Here is a 16,697-nt window from a genome sequence, read left to right on the forward strand (position 1 = left end):
GCTTTTTTGGTCATTGGCAATGTTTACCTTGCTTTATTTGCCTTGAGATCCTTATAACCTTTGTTGGAAATAAATAGAATTGTTTTTTACTAAAGATCTTGTCTAGAAAGCCAAGTTTTTTTAAAAAAATCTGACCGATTGACCTGATGAGTCTTAACAGGGTTGTTGTGTTGTCATACAATAACTCGTTCGCGTCTGAAGCTTTCATATTCATTGACGATGTTTGCCTTGCTTTATTCACCATGAGATCCCTATAAACTTTGTTTAGTAAAAGTTTTTTGCTAAAGATCATTTACTTTTCTCTATGTTTAACTTCTAATAAGTTGTATTGAATTGAAGACCAACTCGCCAACGTCTTTACTTGATTTTATATGTCGGCGAGTTGGCATTGGTGAGTTGAACCATTGGCAACTTGACTGGATACCATAACTGATACCTTTATAGTATAATTGTAAAATTAATTGTTTCATGTGCATAATTGGCAACTGAGTCTAACTGCTTGTTCTATTACATCTTTTGCTTTTGATACAGGGGCCCATTGATGGAAATTTGTAACAACAACAATGTCATCTTTCAATGAATTTCGAAGCCTTGTCTTTATCCACTTCAAATCGCTTGGGCCTCATTCTGGCCAGGCATTAGTCACAGACAGGCTCTGGGCTACAGCAGACAACTTCACCAGGTTTGGAAACATTACTTTGAGTAATGAAATGCTGCATATCTTGGTTAGCAACCACTCAGTTGGAGTATTCCCTGGCTGTGGGAATCCTGTGCAACGAACTTGAGGTGTTCTCACTCAGACTTAAGGGCTTCAACCTCTACCTAATCTGTGGCACCAATGTGGTCTGCAAGTGTGGCTTGGTTCACCCTGTAGCTCTTGAAATCAGTGGCTTCCTTTGCAGGGAGACATTACAATGAAAGATTGAAATGGCTTGAACAAGTGGCATGGAAGGGAATCTTGTTGATATGTTCTCTTTCAACCTTGCCATGTAAGTTGTAATTAAATCACATTTCTTGAAAGAAGGAACTTTATACAAGCCCCTTCTCTGTGACAAAGACTGTTGAGCTCTCCCAAGTATGGGTTCAACCATTATTATTGGATAGTAGATATCTGTCAAAATCAAAATGCTTAACTACAAAGCCTGGAAAAAGGAAGAAAAAAGGACTGTGGACTGCTTAAACTTTTTTTTCATTAACTTTAGTAAATTTTCTAGGATTGAAAAGTAAGAAAAATTCAACCAATACTTCATTCATTTGATAGCACAGTGGTAATTAGTATCAGAGAAAAAAAACCAGGCTATGTGTGCTAAGCATACTTCACCTCATTTTGCTAATATGATAAAATAGGAAATGCCTAGTCTAGTACCCAGACCTTTCATGGCCAAGTGGCTGTACAATTCAGTTAGAGGAGAGACTTTGAGAAAGACCTTCCTGTCTTAATTGACTCATCTTTTAGAAAGAAAGGTGTAATAGTTACTGCCATTTACTAAATGTCTTGTTACATGCACTCAGGTATCCAGTGAGTATCATGTGCTTGGTTGAACTCAGGTTGAAGATACACTTGTATTAATGGTGTTTGATTGTTCTTGCATTGATATTCATGATATGATCTCTATACTCAAGTTAGGTCACAAACTAAAGATCATGTTTCATTTAAGATGGTTAAAAGAGAATTTTAACTGAAGACCCTTTTTATGAAATACATTTTCTATTTCAGTTAATGTTTAGTGCATATGAATTTTAATCAACATATGTAGTCAAGAAAAACAGTAAGAAAAGAAATTTCTCAAGCATTTTACAGCCGTATGTTGAAACTGCAAAATTTTAAGTTAGATTGACCAAGGCTACATAGTTAAGTGAATTCTTTGTTTCCATCTTTTCAATGGAACAATTCAAACATATTTTTAACCTTTTTACTCTCAAGACCAATATTGTATTGATATTGTAAAGAGAAATTGCATTTTGGTCTCTTCTCGGACTTGAAGGGTTAAGATAAGACCTTGTTTTCTTGTTACATATGATAATAGGTAAGACATCCTTTGGTAGATTTTTGTGGGGCATTCTTAACTCATTGCAGTCTGGCTCCTTTTCCACATTATCACAATGTGACTTGTTGCAAAATATTGATAATTTGGCCACTTAAAATTCTGACCCTATGTTTTGACATTTGAGTTTCAAATCAGTAGAACTCTAGATTTTGTAAATAATTTCATTTTGTCTTGAAGAAGAAAAGTTACAGTTTTGCAACTTTTATCTATGGCTTGCAGCTCTAATGCTCACACACTTTGAGAGTACAAAGGAGGATTCAATCTCCCTAACTGTGGTTGTAGTTCTTGGATCTCAAGCTTCAAACTTTATTGTTAACCATATCTGGAAACATGTTCTGTCCATAAGTTGAGAGGGGCTGGGTTTTTATGATATTCTTAAAATATTAGTGATAAAGAATTTTGAAATTGGAAGGGAAGAGAGGGGTTGGTCTTTCTAAGCCATGTGATTTCATAAGTTCCTCCCTTTTTAGGAGGGATATCAGCTCAGAGTCTTAAATGTTAAATAATGGTGAACATGCCTCAATAAGTTGTCAGGAATCTCTTTTGCTTCAGTGAAACCAACCCTCAAAAATGGCCATTTGATGGTAAAATACATGTTCAGAAAAATTCATTCCTTTTTTTCAACTTTTTTTTCTCCTGATGTGAAGACATTTTGACAAAAAGTGGTACAGAATGTGCAATTATATCATTTTTGTTTGGTTTTCTCTTCTAACTCCAAGACTGCGTTTTTTTCATTTCTTTCCTTTTTTTTTTTTTTTTTTTTTTTTTGGATTAAGTAACATCTTACCAATGGTCAAATATCGAAAATGGTTATGGGGGACCTATGGGAAGGATGGGAAGGAAACTGATCCTGGTTGCTTAACTTAACAGCGATGACCACATAGAAGATTCAAAGTTTCAAATTGTTTTGCGGAGTGATTTTAGGGACTGAAGCACGAGACTGTCTTGTATAGGGTTAATACTACCTGGAGTCACCTTGGGTTTGTTTCACACGTGAACGAGTTCATGTGATCAATAAATCAAGCTGGGGTGGAAGGGATGGGGAAGGAGTGCTGAGGCAGGGTTGGATATCTGACCCACAGACAATCAGAAATTCTGGATAAAATTTCTTTGGCAGCCTCATTAGTCCCGTAACGCCCCCCACTCCCCCCCCTCCCCCTTCCCCATCCTGCCACTCCCCCTTGCTCCTAAAAAAGTGGAGTAAGCAATTGTTACAGTATTTCTTTCAAGTTTTAACCAGTAGAAAAAGCGCTGGAATAGAGAATATTCTCCTTCGACAACTAGGATACTTCTCCGATGTAATAATTAAATGATCCGCCGTGTTACCGTGATGTTTTATCGGTCTTCGTAACGTGACAGGTTGAATGGTCACGCGGACTCGGACATTCTTCAAGGCCAGTTAACTTGTCACAAGACCCTCACGTGTAGGTTTAGCTTTAATAACTCAAAGATGGCTGGCTGCTCGGAGTTTCTTCTTGTGGTTTCCTCTCTTTTTGTCCTTGTGGGGGCTACAGTTCCTTACAAGACAGCTTATTTAGAGCAAGATCTCGATCATTTCAACTTCGTTCAAGCCAATAAGGTCACATTTAAACAGCGATATCTCTATACAGGTAAGGCGCTCACCATAATTTCTGACACGGATGGAACTTTGGAGGTGAAGCTGCACGATGTTGTTCATTTTTTCGCAGAGCCTGGTTAAATTTTATCTCTCCTTTTTAAAGCTTTCTTAAGTATATTTCTGAAGTTCACTTTCTGTGAGATTACGTAAGTTTTTGGAACGATTAATCACCAGACTCTCCCCTATGGATTTAAAGTACTTGGCCCAGTTGAATTTTAGAAATATACAATGCTTCTGAGAATATCTAAGCTGAGTTCTCGAAGCAGAGTCATTAAATTTAAAGCGGTACAGAAGTGATGGAAGTTCAATTAGAAGCATTAAAGCTTTAACGACCTCCTCCCCTCCCCAGGGCCAAAGGATTCGTTGTTAAATGGACGTTGTAACCAAGTTACATTGACTGCTATTGGGATTTTTTTTTTTTTAAGAAGGGGGCATCCATGAAATACCATTTCAATCTGCACCTGATTTCACTAGCCTTCAGCCTATATTCTTATGGTTGTGCTTATTGGCTTGTAAAGAAAGAGAAAAAACAAGCAATCGTTGAAGTAAAGAAAAGAAATGAGCAGCTGTACCCACCCTCCATAGTTCTCACCTTATCTTTCATATGCCTGGAAGTGCCAGCCTTGAAACTACTCTTCAAGTTCATATGAGGATTTATACAACTTGTGACAGCATGAAAAGCTTTTCAGTGTTAATCATTCGTTAAACTTAGTGCTGAATGTTTTTTCACAGATCAATTAACTGGGATGAAAAAGGACCAATTTTCTTTTACACTGGCAATGAAGGACCAATAACTGGTTTCTGGGAAAACTCAGGCTTTGTTTTTGAAGCAGCTCAGAAGTTCAATGCTTTGGTTATTTTTAGTGAACATGTAAGTACACAAGGATACTTTGTGTGAATGTTAAATGTTTGATGCTCTGATTTCTAGCTATAATTTGTTGTGCTCTGTCTTCATCCTTTTTAGAGATACTATGGAGATTCCCTTCCATTTGGTTCATCCTCGTTTGATCATGATAAAGTTGGTTACCTTTCAATGGAGCAGGCCCTTGCAGACTATGCTGTCCTAGTGACTGATCTTAAGATTCAGTTTAAAGCCTCAGAGAGTAAGGTTGTTGCTTTTGGTGGCAGGTACATTGAAATAACTTAACAAAGAAAGGTTACAGCAATTAAGATCACTTTCACAGAAACTACAACATTAATATAGTTGTTATAATTTGGTTTCCAAGTAACTCATCAAGGTCTATTAGACTGTAAAGTGCTTTAACCAATTATTGACTTTCTTTCCTTTTTTTTTGACTTTCAAAAGACGTCTTAGCAAGGAGTCTAAACTCTTTTCCAATAACAAGATTCCAGTCTGTTTCCATACAAAATGTGAATATTTGAACGCTTCTGGGATGAGTACAAATTCCAAATTATTTTGAATTGTGTCAGAGGATGAGTAAATCAAATAAATTATATGCTGACAAATGATCAGCACCATAAATGTGATATTTTTTAATGTGCACACAAAGGAAATATAGGTCCTGATTGGAGACCAAGAAGAGTGATTGAACTGAGACTTGTTACATTTAGTTTAAGAAATATTCTGTATCATTAATTTGTCCTTGATTGGTTTTCAGTTATGATGGAATGCTGAGTGCTTACATGAGGTTTAAATATCCTAATGTGATAGATGTTGCCTTGGCAGCCAGTGCTCCAATTTACATGACCACTTTCCGTGGAAGTGAAAGAGACTTTTTCTTCACTGCAGTGACAGAGGTAATGGTAATTTTTTTCTTTTTGACATTTCCACTTTTTCAGGTTTATCTCTTGTTCAGGTTGATAATTAGTTGTCCTCTCCATAACATCAGGGAAACAATTAATTCACTAAACATTTAACTTCCATGAGTGACTAAAACAAAATGTCTCCTTACAATATTAATACAATATCAAGAGGACAAGTGATAAGAAAAATATCAAAGAGGAGACTATCAGTTGGTCCAACATGAAATTCTCCAAAGTAACATCATAAGAATTGTATAGCATATAGTAAGGAGAATTAATAATGAGATCTGGGAGTTAAAGGGTCAGCATTTGTCAATAGTAAAAGATTTGAGAGAGTCACAGTAATTTTTCTCCTTTCTGAGAAATGTAATGGAGGACATTATGAAAAAAAAAGTTGTTATTAGATTTAGTTCTAGACATTATTGCTCCTATTGGATGATATCTAAAATATCTGTTTGTTTTTAATGATATCAACAAAAGAAAAACTCTCAACAATAACTGCAAAATTATCGCAACATGGCCAGACTTTTGTTTCTATGTCTATATTGTTGATTTTAGTAATATAATTATGTCATTTATTTCCAAGGACTTTTTAAATGCTGATGCCAATTGTCCAGGTTATGTTATTACAGCTTTTGAAATGATTGAGATGCTGAAAAATCAAGGTGCAGAAGGTAAAATGAATCAGAGTTAGCTGTAGGAAATCCATGGAGTTGCTGAACCCTCAAAATCTAATGTACAATGTAAAAAGCAGAAAATAGGTTATATCAAATGTGTTATCCTAATATTAAACTCTCTTAACAATTTAAAAGAAAATGAGTAGGAACTCCAAGGGAGAAATCTTGAAAATTAAGGGGTTTACATCTTTTGCTGCATTCAAGTTGAAAATGAGGAATGTTGGTATCAGGTAAGGGACTGGGGAACAGGTAATACTCCCATTGTGAGGGATGAGTGTGCCGCACTATTGCAGGAGGAAATTGCCTCATTACTGTGTCATCCTCTTTTCCTTAACCCTTTAACCCCTAAGAGTGACCAGCTTCTAATTTCTCCTTACAATTATATCACCCCTGAATCAAACATTAAGGTCACAGGAATCAAGGAAATGATCACCTACTTATAAAGCTCTTGACTTTTAAACAAATTCTCCTTGTCAGTGCTTCAGGAAATGTATAGAGAACAGTATGGAGAATATTCTTACTGATGTTAGGGTGTAAAGGGTTAGTATTAAGGAGTACATTAAGTAAGTGAATCAGACTCCTTTTGAACAAGCTGTCTGAGTGAGTGACTGTCATTCATATGGGTAAATATGACAAGGGGCTGGTTACATCCTACATTATGGCATGTACAAATGACAGTTCATGATGTTCTATACTTGGAGATCAATAATTCTGTGTGAGTGAAACTGGTGTGGAGTTCTATTTCAGTTTGAATTTATTTGAAATTCTTTCTTCATTTTATAGGACTTGCTGAACTCTCAAAAATATTTAAACTCTGCAAACCACTTAAGTCAACAGAACAGGTAAGGATTGTTTGGTCATCACTCAAAAACTATGATATCACTTGTCATAGGAAGTAGGATTTTATTATTACATTGTAACTATCTGTTAGCCTATTTACTACATCATTGCTATAATAATAAAGTATTATCGTTTGTCTCTCAATGTGATCACTTATGATGTAGATCAGGATGTTTTGACTGCATACTGCTAGTCTTCATCAGGTGATAAGGTCGACTGGTTTCAGGTCTTTTTATAAAGCAGGATGCTCTACTGTATTTGGTTGGTTTTTTCCACTGCTACGATTCGCGTGTTTTGATCCTTGATGTTTGTGAGTTGTTCCCTTGGTGGTCTGCTGTCATACGGCTCTCTGGTTGTACTTTTTTTTTTTTTTTTGTTTTTTCTTTTTATAATGGGCATCCACGCTCTATCTCTATCTCTCAGTCTGGTGTCACACATGGCTTGATTTTGTGAGTTTGAGCATGTGGCTTGAGTTTGTGCTTGATTTTTGTTTAAAATTTTACCTGAAAAACATAGAATTTAGGGCTTTCTCGTAGATGTGCCTTTGCTGAATTGCAGCATTGTTGTTATTGTTGGTGTTTATTATCATTATTAGTAATAGCAGGTAGTAGTTGTAGTACTATTTTTATCATTATTATTATTATTTAATTTTAATTAATGTTATAATTATTATTATTGGTGCTCAACTGTCTTCCTAAATCTTGCTGTATGTCTTCCCTTCTGACCCTCATCCATATATTGTTTCACCAGTTATTTATTTTTTGTTTTCATTTTAGATCCCTCACATGTTAGGCTGGATTCACAATTCTTTCACAACCCTAGCCATGGGTGATTATCCTTACCCAACAGACTTCCTGGCTCCACTTCCTGGGCATCCTGTGAATGTGGCATGTAAAATGATGGCAAGTGCATCATCCAAGGTTGAAGGCCTTGCTGAGGTCACAGCATTAGTCTACAATGGCACTAATGGTACACTGACTTGTCTGGATCCAGATACCGAGTACATTGAATGTGCAGACCCTACTGGGTGTGGCCTGGGTCCAGACAGCCTTGCATGGGACTATCAGGTATTGGGTTGCATATCTTGCTTGTCCACAGCTCTAATTTCTCTTTACAATCTATCCCTTGAATCAAATGTTTGAGCCAGGAGAATAAAGGAAATGATCAGCAACTAATGAAGCACATGATGGTTTTACAAATTCTCCTTGTTAGAACCTGGGAAATGTATAGAGAACAGTATGGAGAATATGCATAATGATGTTAGGGTGTAAAGGGTTAACCATAGTTTCTATGGGATATAGGAACTAGTTAGGATCATTGGCTAAGTATTATGTGTGCTGTGCTCCATCTCTAAAGCTCCCAGTTGAAACTCTGATGGAATCACTGTGTTGTGTAAGAGGCTTCATCTATTCAGGATCTCTTTCTGTTCAGGGGTGCAAGGGTACTTTTCTGAGAAACCAGATGAAATGATAATTTGATATGCATGTAAATAATGGCTGGCTTATGAGCTGACATGACCTTACCAGATTTTTTCAGTGATTATTCCATGTGAAGTTTCCTTCTTGAATCACTTTCTATAAAGAATGAACCTTTCTTGCCTGCTCATGCTCAGGAAACAAATGGCACATATAATCCAAGCTTTGCCTGTCCACTGAACTATTCAAGAATTTTGTTTGTTTCAATTTGTCAAAATAAGATTTATATTTCATCTTTTCAGGCTTGTGCTGAGCTCACTCTTCCAGCTGGTTCTAACAACAAGACAGACATGTTTCCACCTCTGCCATGGACTCCAGAAATGATATCCACATACTGCCAGAAAAAATGGGGTGTGATACCTCAACCTAACTGGGCACCCATACAGTTATGGGGGAAAGGTTGGTTTCCTTAAGACATTGAAATACATGGTAAGAGATCTTGTTAGATTGAAAAGGAAGAATTTTATTAAGGCAGGCACTAAAAACAGGGTAAGACTTGACCATTCCCTTTGCCACTTAATCTGGATGGGATGTTAAATGATTGCTGTTGACTCGATCTCCCTGACATGATTTCCTTTGTAAGCTCAACTGCCACCCAAAAGCACTCCTGGTAGGAATGAGTGTGAATCAATTGTTGTGCACAGCATGTGATTGTGATGCTGAGCAGGGCTTGATTGAACTAGACCTTTTGATGTAGAGTCTATCATGCTTAAAGCATTGGGTTACACTATTGTTTCAAATCCCGTTTTCATAGATCCACCCCTTTTCCTTTCTGAATGGCAGCAATATCAGTATTTGATTTTAAAAGTGATCCAGAATTTTTGTCAAAATTAAAACACCTGGAAAAAGTCCAGAATGTGCGATGACTAATCAGATGAGACTTGAAAACAAATCTTAAAACTAGGATTCCTGTCTGTATTGAAAATTTCTCATGCTTGATGGATTTATTTTCCTTGATACAATAGTATTTCACACTTATTTCAGTGACCACAGTTTTCTGAGTTTCTCAGTTAGTGTTTAAGTCATTGTGAACTCTTCCTTATTCTAGTTTTATGGTCAGAGAATTCCTAATTGTAGTGCAAGAATAAAAAAAACATTTTATGGTATTAAATGGTTTTTCAGATATATCTTCATCTTCTAATATTATTTTTTCCAATGGTGACCTGGATCCATGGAGACCTGGTGGGGTAAGTTAATGGTTTTTGAAAAGCTCTTGTTGCTTCCATTATTGATGGAATCATAGATGGTTGTTGGATTTAAAATGTATTTATTATATTTTAGGTATTAGAAGATGTCTCACCAACACTGGTGGCACTTCTGGTCAAAGGTGGAGCTCACCATCTTGATCTGAGGTATGTTTTAACCTTTTCAGTGACCATATTGATCAATATGAAAATTCTCCTTGCATTTTTCTTATAGAGGTTAAGTCAGGCAGGTAATGAGAATAAAGAAAATTGTCAGCTATGAGTTACCTCCTGATAGAAGGTCAATGTCTCTACTCTAGCCAATATCTAAACATATGATGATGTTTGAGAGAATTTTATCTGAGATCTTGGAGCACATTGGGTGGTAAATTCCTATTTGGAGATTTCCTTCATTCTTCCTGGTGTGCAACCTTCATTTTTAAATTTGTTTCTTTTTGGAATTTATTATTAATTTATTATTAGATTTTACCTGAAGGATAAACTTTTATCAGTGATTCCTGATCTCCTTTGGTAGATTGCTCTGTAGGTTTAAAAGAAAAGCATCTGCTTCAAGCTGGTTTTCACAATGTTTTCTGATAATTATTACTAGTTCAGTTTTATTAATTACTGATGTATATAATTTTGATATTCAGAGCTTCCAATCCACTGGACCCTCCAGCAGTGACACAAGCACGAAAACAAGAACTGGAACTAATCCAAAAATTCTTACATTAGAGCAACATTATAAATCTCAATGGACAATGACTACAGTTTTCTTAATAATGTTTTCTTATGCATCAATTCAATTATAATAACCAGACCTGTCTCATTTTGTGATGTATAAAAGAAATAGCATTTCAAAGAAAAGTCAATTTATGGTTCACAACTTCAAATAAAATTTACATGGAGCATCGCAACATGCTAATCACGAATTAGACCTTATATGAAGGAATTTGAATTTTAATGATTTCATGCAATAGCCAGAGACTAGACATGAGACTTGGATGAGATTCAAAGGCCTTGTGTTGGTTTAATGCTGTTGATGAGTGTCTTTTTAAGAACAATAAACTTTTTGATAATAATATCTACATTTTCTCGTTTTTGTGTACGCGTTTTTGTTTGTTTTAATCCAATAATCAGCCCGATTATAATGATGTTTCAGTGGTCTCGGTGACGTGACAGGTCGAATGATTCGTCACCCAAAGTCACGCAATCTAAAGGTTAGCTTGTTACAAAACTCGTACTCCTCTAACCCCCAGAAGACGTTGTTAGGCAACTGCCCGCATCATGTGACCAAAATAATTTAGAACTACGCACGCCCATAACAATACTTTCTCTCAGAATTAATGCCGGAAGGTTATCTTTAACTGAGTTGACTTCTTGCCAGGGAGCGTTTGCGTCAATCATGGGCTGAGTTCAATATTTCTTCAGCTCGTAATCATGTCTTCAAGGGATTGGTTCACCGGAGAAGTTGTGGTCATCCCTTTTAGAGACTTTTAGCAGTGAAAACCAGTGGCAATAATCAGCAACAGTTTACATGCGCGTCAATTATCAAAGGTATTCGATTGAGGAGTTACGATTTTTTTAACGTTTCAGGACCTGATCGATGCCACTTCCAGATGTAAAGATACCTTTGGTATCTTCAAATGTGTAGGTTGTTCTCAAGCAATTTATCGTGAGAAAACATACAAATTTGAAATATCAGATTCCATCGTTCGTGAGGCCTTTCAAATGTGCTGAGGTTGCAACGTTTGCGCCGACTGGAAATTAAACTGGCATAAAGCTCTTCTTCTTTGCTAATTCAAGGTTACTTCTTCCGAAGAAGCCCATTCAATTAGGGAATTTTGTTAAACTTTCCTAAGTTAATGTTTGAAAAATGTGCGTAAAAAAATGTGCGTTTCGTCTCTGGATTTGCATTGTTCGTGCTTTCGTTGCATTGCATGTCTTTACAACTGTGAGGTGTTATAAGGGAGATGGTACCATGAAACGTGGTACCATGAATTGTGTACGTTTTCGGTCAACTTGTCCGAATAACTGACGGATTAGCCGTTGTATGTGGAAAACTTCAATTTTAGGATTGTGGAATTTCGTTCAGTTGAAATGCTTAGTAATCCACACATGAGAAATGTGTTTCAAGTTTAAATTTGCATCTCAATGAAGACATTTGTGTTGCTGTACCCTTCCCCCGCCAAGGCGAAATGGAAGCAAGGGAACCCTCCTTTGCTTCCCTCCTGTTCCCTTGCTTCTGCTGTTTCACTTTGAGGGGGAGGGTACAGCCACATGTAGGCTAACATTTGTGGAGGATGATCTGTTCATTTAAAATATGAATTTATTTTCCATAATCAGCAGTTCACTCCTGAAGTAGAAGGCAGAGTGAATAAACTTCTGGGTTGTGTTACAAACTGTGATTGTCTCAGTGTGAGAAATATTTGGAACAATTCCAGAACAGATGTCCATGTTCAAAGTTAAATTGTACTCTTGAGCTAAACCTCTACAGAAATAACTTGTTTTTTTAATATGTTTCTCAGGTGCTTGACAAGGTAACTTTTTCACAATCTTTGAGGGTTTTACCCAGTGTTTTTTTTAGCTGATTAATATCTGACTTACACTGGCTCACATTTCTTAGATTTTATTTTCAAACCAAAATATTTTGAATAAAACATCATATCAAAAATTGTGATCAGATCCCTTTACAGGAATGAAAGACCCAACCTTGTTTCTAGGGTCCTTTCTCTCTTCCTGCCTTAACCCTTGAACCCCTAAGGGTGACTAGCATCGAAATTCTCCTTACAATATCACCCCTGAATCACACATTGAGGTAATGAGAATAAAGAAAATGACCACCATCCAAAGACGCTCTTGATTTTTAAATAAATTCTCCTTGTTAGCACCATAAGAAATGTATAGAGAACAGTATGGAGAATATGCATAATGATGTTTGGGTGTAAAGGGTTCAGAAAGTACCCTGGTTGCTGTTCATGTGTCACTCAGAATTTAGGAAGGGCTCATGTGAAAAAATCTTTTTTCACTACTAACTCAATGGATAAGGCAAACATGTAAATATATTTTAGCTCAATTAACACATGTAATCATGCACTTTGTAACATTATTTTTGGGTTTGATGAGAGAAGGTTTTTCATGACATTGATTACGGATATTCCTTTATCTCAAACATATTCATTGTCCATTTTATGTTTTTAAGTGCATTTGCAGTTCTCATTTTCTCAATCTTTTTTATTAGTAATTTTTTCACACCTTTCACATTTCTGAAATCACTTAATAACTTTTTTAAATGATCCAGCCTATATGGATGTTAGTGTCCAACCACTCCACAAATATAGAGATATGTCTCCTAGTTTTAGAACGCTATTATGTCATCAGGTTGGTTGGTATAAAGCAGATTCCTAGTTTCTTATTGAGCTATAACAGGCTAAAAAGGTTTCTTTTCTCCTGGGAGGGTTGGGGAATTTGAATCTTGCCTGGATGGGGCGAGGAATTTGAACCAGAACTGTCAAGTCTTTCCAGCAAAATAGAAATGTTTTATTTTTTAGTATGAAGGTGTTTAAAAGTATGAAGTTTTCAAAAGTGCAAATGCTTAAGGAGTTGTCAGGGGGGGCAGGAGGGATGTTGAAACTTTAAATTGATTGAAGCATTACTGAGGACTTTGAAAAGAAGGCTCAGTCAGTTGAAGTTTTAAAGGAGAAGTGAAGTTCATTCAGAGCATATTCTGCAGGAAATGATTAAACTTCAATTTCAAACATTTTAAAAAATTACAACAAAAATTATTGGATCGCAAAGTATTTTTGGGTTTTCAAAATTATTCACAGATCCAACATTTCAATCAGGATTCATAATTGTTAGACTTGAAAAAAGTTTAAACTACAATAAACTATGTTTTGGATTTCAAAAATATATTAGGGAGTTGTCTTTTATTGGCTTCAGTAGAATCCTGATCTCTGCAATTGCTTAAATTACAAGGTAGTACCTTTAAGGATCATTTCTGCAATTGAATTTCATCCACAGGTCAAAAAGAAATTTATTTCATTGAAAATCTTGATATTTTTTTCTTATCATAAACATAAATAACTCTCTTTCCACAATCTCTGACTTTTATAACATGCCTTTCCAAATGCAGAATAGGTGATGTATTTAAACATTCATTCTTTTACTTCCTTTATCTGTTTAGGATGTATGAAGAAGGTGGTGGTCAGATGACTTGCAATTGGTATGTTCTGATTTCATTGAAATTGTTCTTGATTGTCTTTTTTTTTAGAGGAAATAATTCATTGTACAGTGCCTACTTTGAGGTACATTTTCACAACCAAATTAAGGTGGTATCGAACACTACATTCAGTGAATTTTGTCTCAAATCATTGAAGAACTATTTACTGACAGATTTGTTGGAATGACCTGAAATTGTCACATGGAATATATCATTTTACTCATAATCTGGGGAAAAACTTTTATTTTGCACAGTGCCTTGGAATTTGAGGAATTTCATGGAATTAGGGGGTGTGTTTAAAAGGCCATTTTGGAGAAAAATCTTCTGTAAATCCAAGCCAATTTCTACTACTACTCAAAATGGTTTGGCACATGCACAAAGATGATGATGATAAAGATTTTCAGAGCAGTCTGCCAAGTAATATTCAATTTGACAATTTTACAATCCCATGCCTTCTCATTTGGAAAATTTTTGCAGACCATGGTATACTATAAATGTTCCTCGCCACCAGGAACCACAAAAATACGACATGGTGTGGGAATTAACAACTTTCAATTTAGCATGGTGTGACGAAACAAAATCTGTGGTTATTCACTTGCCTATGGTTGTGATGTGTTTCCAAAATTGGAGATTTCATCAAAATTCTCAGAATAAAAGGTTAAAAAAAGTGTATTTGTGTTTTGTTGCTTGGAAAGTGTAAGTAGTCAGCTGCCATAGAGCTCTTTCCTGAGTTCAATCCATGATAAGATAGTACTTTGCTTTTCATCATCACATTGTTACTTAGGAAATGGATGTGTCAGAAATGTCATCTAAAGGAAATACCTCGTGAACAGCAAACATCATTAGACCAGGATCTTATCTTTGTTTGCTGCAAGATTTGTCCTTGGAAACAAAACTTCTCATTTTGAAAATGGGCTGTTTTCCAATCTTCACATTTTGCAAAGAGGCAACTTAAATAATGATCTTAATTATATGAGAAAATGAAGGCTTCCCAAAAAGGTCAATTTAGCCTCTGGTACTGCCCTAATAAGTGGTCTCAACAACATTCCAAGAGGAAATAAAAAGCTTTTTAAATAGACTCCGTAAACTCACATTTTGTATTGTTTTTTTTTTCCAGCATAATTTTTCAAAATTAAAAGCTTCCTGTGATGTCAAGGCTACAAAAGGTAGTAATAGGAATCTAAATCTGTTACAAATACCAACCTTTGATTTTGACAAAAACATTCATTTACCCCCTTATTTTTTCACCTAAATGTCTTCAATGAAACTACATGCACCAATTTCAAAGTGAGTTGAAGAGGAAGATCCTCTTCAACTTGCTTTGAAATTAGGATAATTTTCAATTTCCTTATAACTGTAATGTTTGTTATCAGTGACAGTGATAGTGCAGATCTTCAAAGCAACTTAAAATTTTCCTGGTATAAATTTGTCTCAATCTACATGTATCTGACTTTTTGGCGTAGGATAAAACTCAACTGCAAGTTTACAAAAGAATTGACATTACATACTGAGTGGACATCTATTAGTGTGATTTATTCTTATTTTACAGTTTATTGTCAATACCATTCTTGTTTTGTTGTTTTAGGATTCCACCATTCCTAGTGTAGCCTCTACATCACAGGAAGACCAGGGAAGTAGGACACTGAAAGTCACTTTGCTAAGTAGTGAGTGGAGATCATCAACTGATGGGGACTTGTCAACTATCAACCGAGAGCTGGCCATCCAGTTAGCCAAACACCCCAATGTGGATGTTAGTATCTTGCTTCCAAATTGCAGTGGAGAGGACAGGAGCAGTGCTGAAAGTCACAATGTGAAGCTCATTGAAGCAGATAAAGTTCCTGGTGTAGAGCCAGTTCTTTGGCTGTCATCTCCACCAAGAAACCATACAATGGACTGTGTCATTGGTCATGGAGTACACCTTGGCCGACTAATTCCATTCATCAAGAAAAATCCAAATTACAGTTGTTGCAAATGGATTCAAGTTGTTCACTCTGCTCCTGAAGAAGATGGAATGTACAAAAACATTTCAGAAGGTGAAAAAATGCAAAAAACAGAAATCCAACTCTGTAAAATGGCTGATCAAGTTATCACAATTGGACCCAAGCTGGCAGAAGTTTACAAGCGTTACCTTTGTCCAGTTAAACAAGAGGAAAATGTTTTTGACCTTACTCCAAGCATTTTCTCTGAATTTTTGGAAGTAAAGCAAGCAACTAAAGAAAGAAAAACATTCTTTATTCTTGTAATTGGAAGTGGTGACAGCTGTGCAGATTTCAATGTCAAAGGGTACGATATAGCTGCCAAAGCAATTGCTGAGTTGAAAGATGAATCTTACAAACTCAAGTTTGTCTGCGCAGCTGGAGGTAAAGGAGATATTGCAGATAAGTTGCTCCACCATGGTATTAGTCGTAATCAGCTTATCATTCATAGCTTTGATGATAGCAGAGAAGTGCTGGCTGACTTATTCTGTGAAGTGGATCTTGCAATAATGCCATCAAGGACGGAAGGTTTTGGAATAAAAGCTCTGGAAGCGTTATCTGCTGGTCTGCCTGTACTTGTCAGTGGTAATTCAGGACTTGGAGAAGCTCTGAAGCAAGTGCTTTTAGGCTCACAGAGTGTGGTAGACTCTGAAGATCCTAAAGACTGGGCCAGAGAAATCAAGCGTGTCCGTCAGAAAAAGAGAGAAGTGCGACTTTCAGAGTCAATTCTTCTGCGTGAAAAGTACATGGAAAAGTATACCTGGGAGGTGCCTTGTAGGAGTCTTGTGATTAAAATGAAGAAGCTTATCTTTGGTAAATTTACTTAAATTTAAATGATACAGCCTTAACTTGTCTAAAAACTGATAAACCAGGTATACTGGTAAAATGTTGAA

At 36.1% G+C, this 16,697-nt stretch overlaps 3 protein-coding genes across 6 annotated transcripts in view; all 3 read left to right on the forward strand.

Moving 5' to 3' along the window:
• LOC113673000 (uncharacterized) overlaps positions 1–1,575 on the forward strand; it is a 28,284-nt gene extending 26,709 nt beyond the window's left edge. The window contains exon 10 of the mRNA XM_089188323.1: positions 532–1,575. The gene's annotated coding sequence lies outside the window, so the exon portion shown is untranslated. The remainder of the gene's footprint in view (positions 1–531) is intronic.
• LOC149037003 (uncharacterized) overlaps positions 1–16,697 on the forward strand; it is an 81,396-nt gene that overhangs the window by 47,068 nt on the left and 17,631 nt on the right. The window contains exons 1-4 of one of the 3 annotated variants that reach the window (XM_089188292.1): positions 10,983–11,163; positions 13,793–13,831; positions 14,946–14,994; positions 15,414–16,617. The exons of 1 other annotated variant lie outside the window; for it this stretch is intronic. In XM_089188292.1, coding sequence (XP_089044418.1) covers positions 14,977–14,994; positions 15,414–16,617 — 1,222 coding nt within the window. In that variant the 5' untranslated portion in view covers positions 10,983–11,163; positions 13,793–13,831; positions 14,946–14,976. Of the gene's footprint in view, positions 1–10,982; positions 11,164–13,792; positions 13,832–14,945; positions 14,995–15,413; positions 16,618–16,697 lie in introns of those variants that run through there. One more of the 3 variants, XM_089188293.1, reaches the window with a different exon arrangement.
• LOC149037006 (dipeptidyl peptidase 2-like) lies at positions 3,471–10,690 on the forward strand. 2 transcript variants are annotated; one of them, XM_089188311.1, is made up of 11 exons: positions 3,471–3,665; positions 4,399–4,537; positions 4,631–4,794; positions 5,286–5,424; positions 6,017–6,104; positions 6,891–6,949; positions 7,724–8,014; positions 8,665–8,821; positions 9,545–9,609; positions 9,704–9,774; positions 10,260–10,690. In XM_089188311.1, exons 1-11 carry the CDS (start codon positions 3,499–3,501, stop codon positions 10,339–10,341), a joined length of 1,422 nt encoding a protein of 473 aa, XP_089044437.1. In that variant the 5' UTR covers positions 3,471–3,498; the 3' UTR covers positions 10,342–10,690. The 2 variants fall into 2 exon arrangements, with proteins under 2 accessions (XP_089044437.1, XP_089044436.1); XM_089188310.1 differs by lacking the exons at positions 3,471–3,665; positions 9,704–9,774 and having other exon boundaries at positions 4,370–4,537.

The sequence above is a fragment of the Pocillopora damicornis genome, chromosome 11, assembly GCF_964200805.1.
Source record: "Pocillopora damicornis chromosome 11, jaPocDami1.2, whole genome shotgun sequence".
Lineage (NCBI taxonomy): Eukaryota > Metazoa > Cnidaria > Anthozoa > Scleractinia > Pocilloporidae > Pocillopora > Pocillopora damicornis.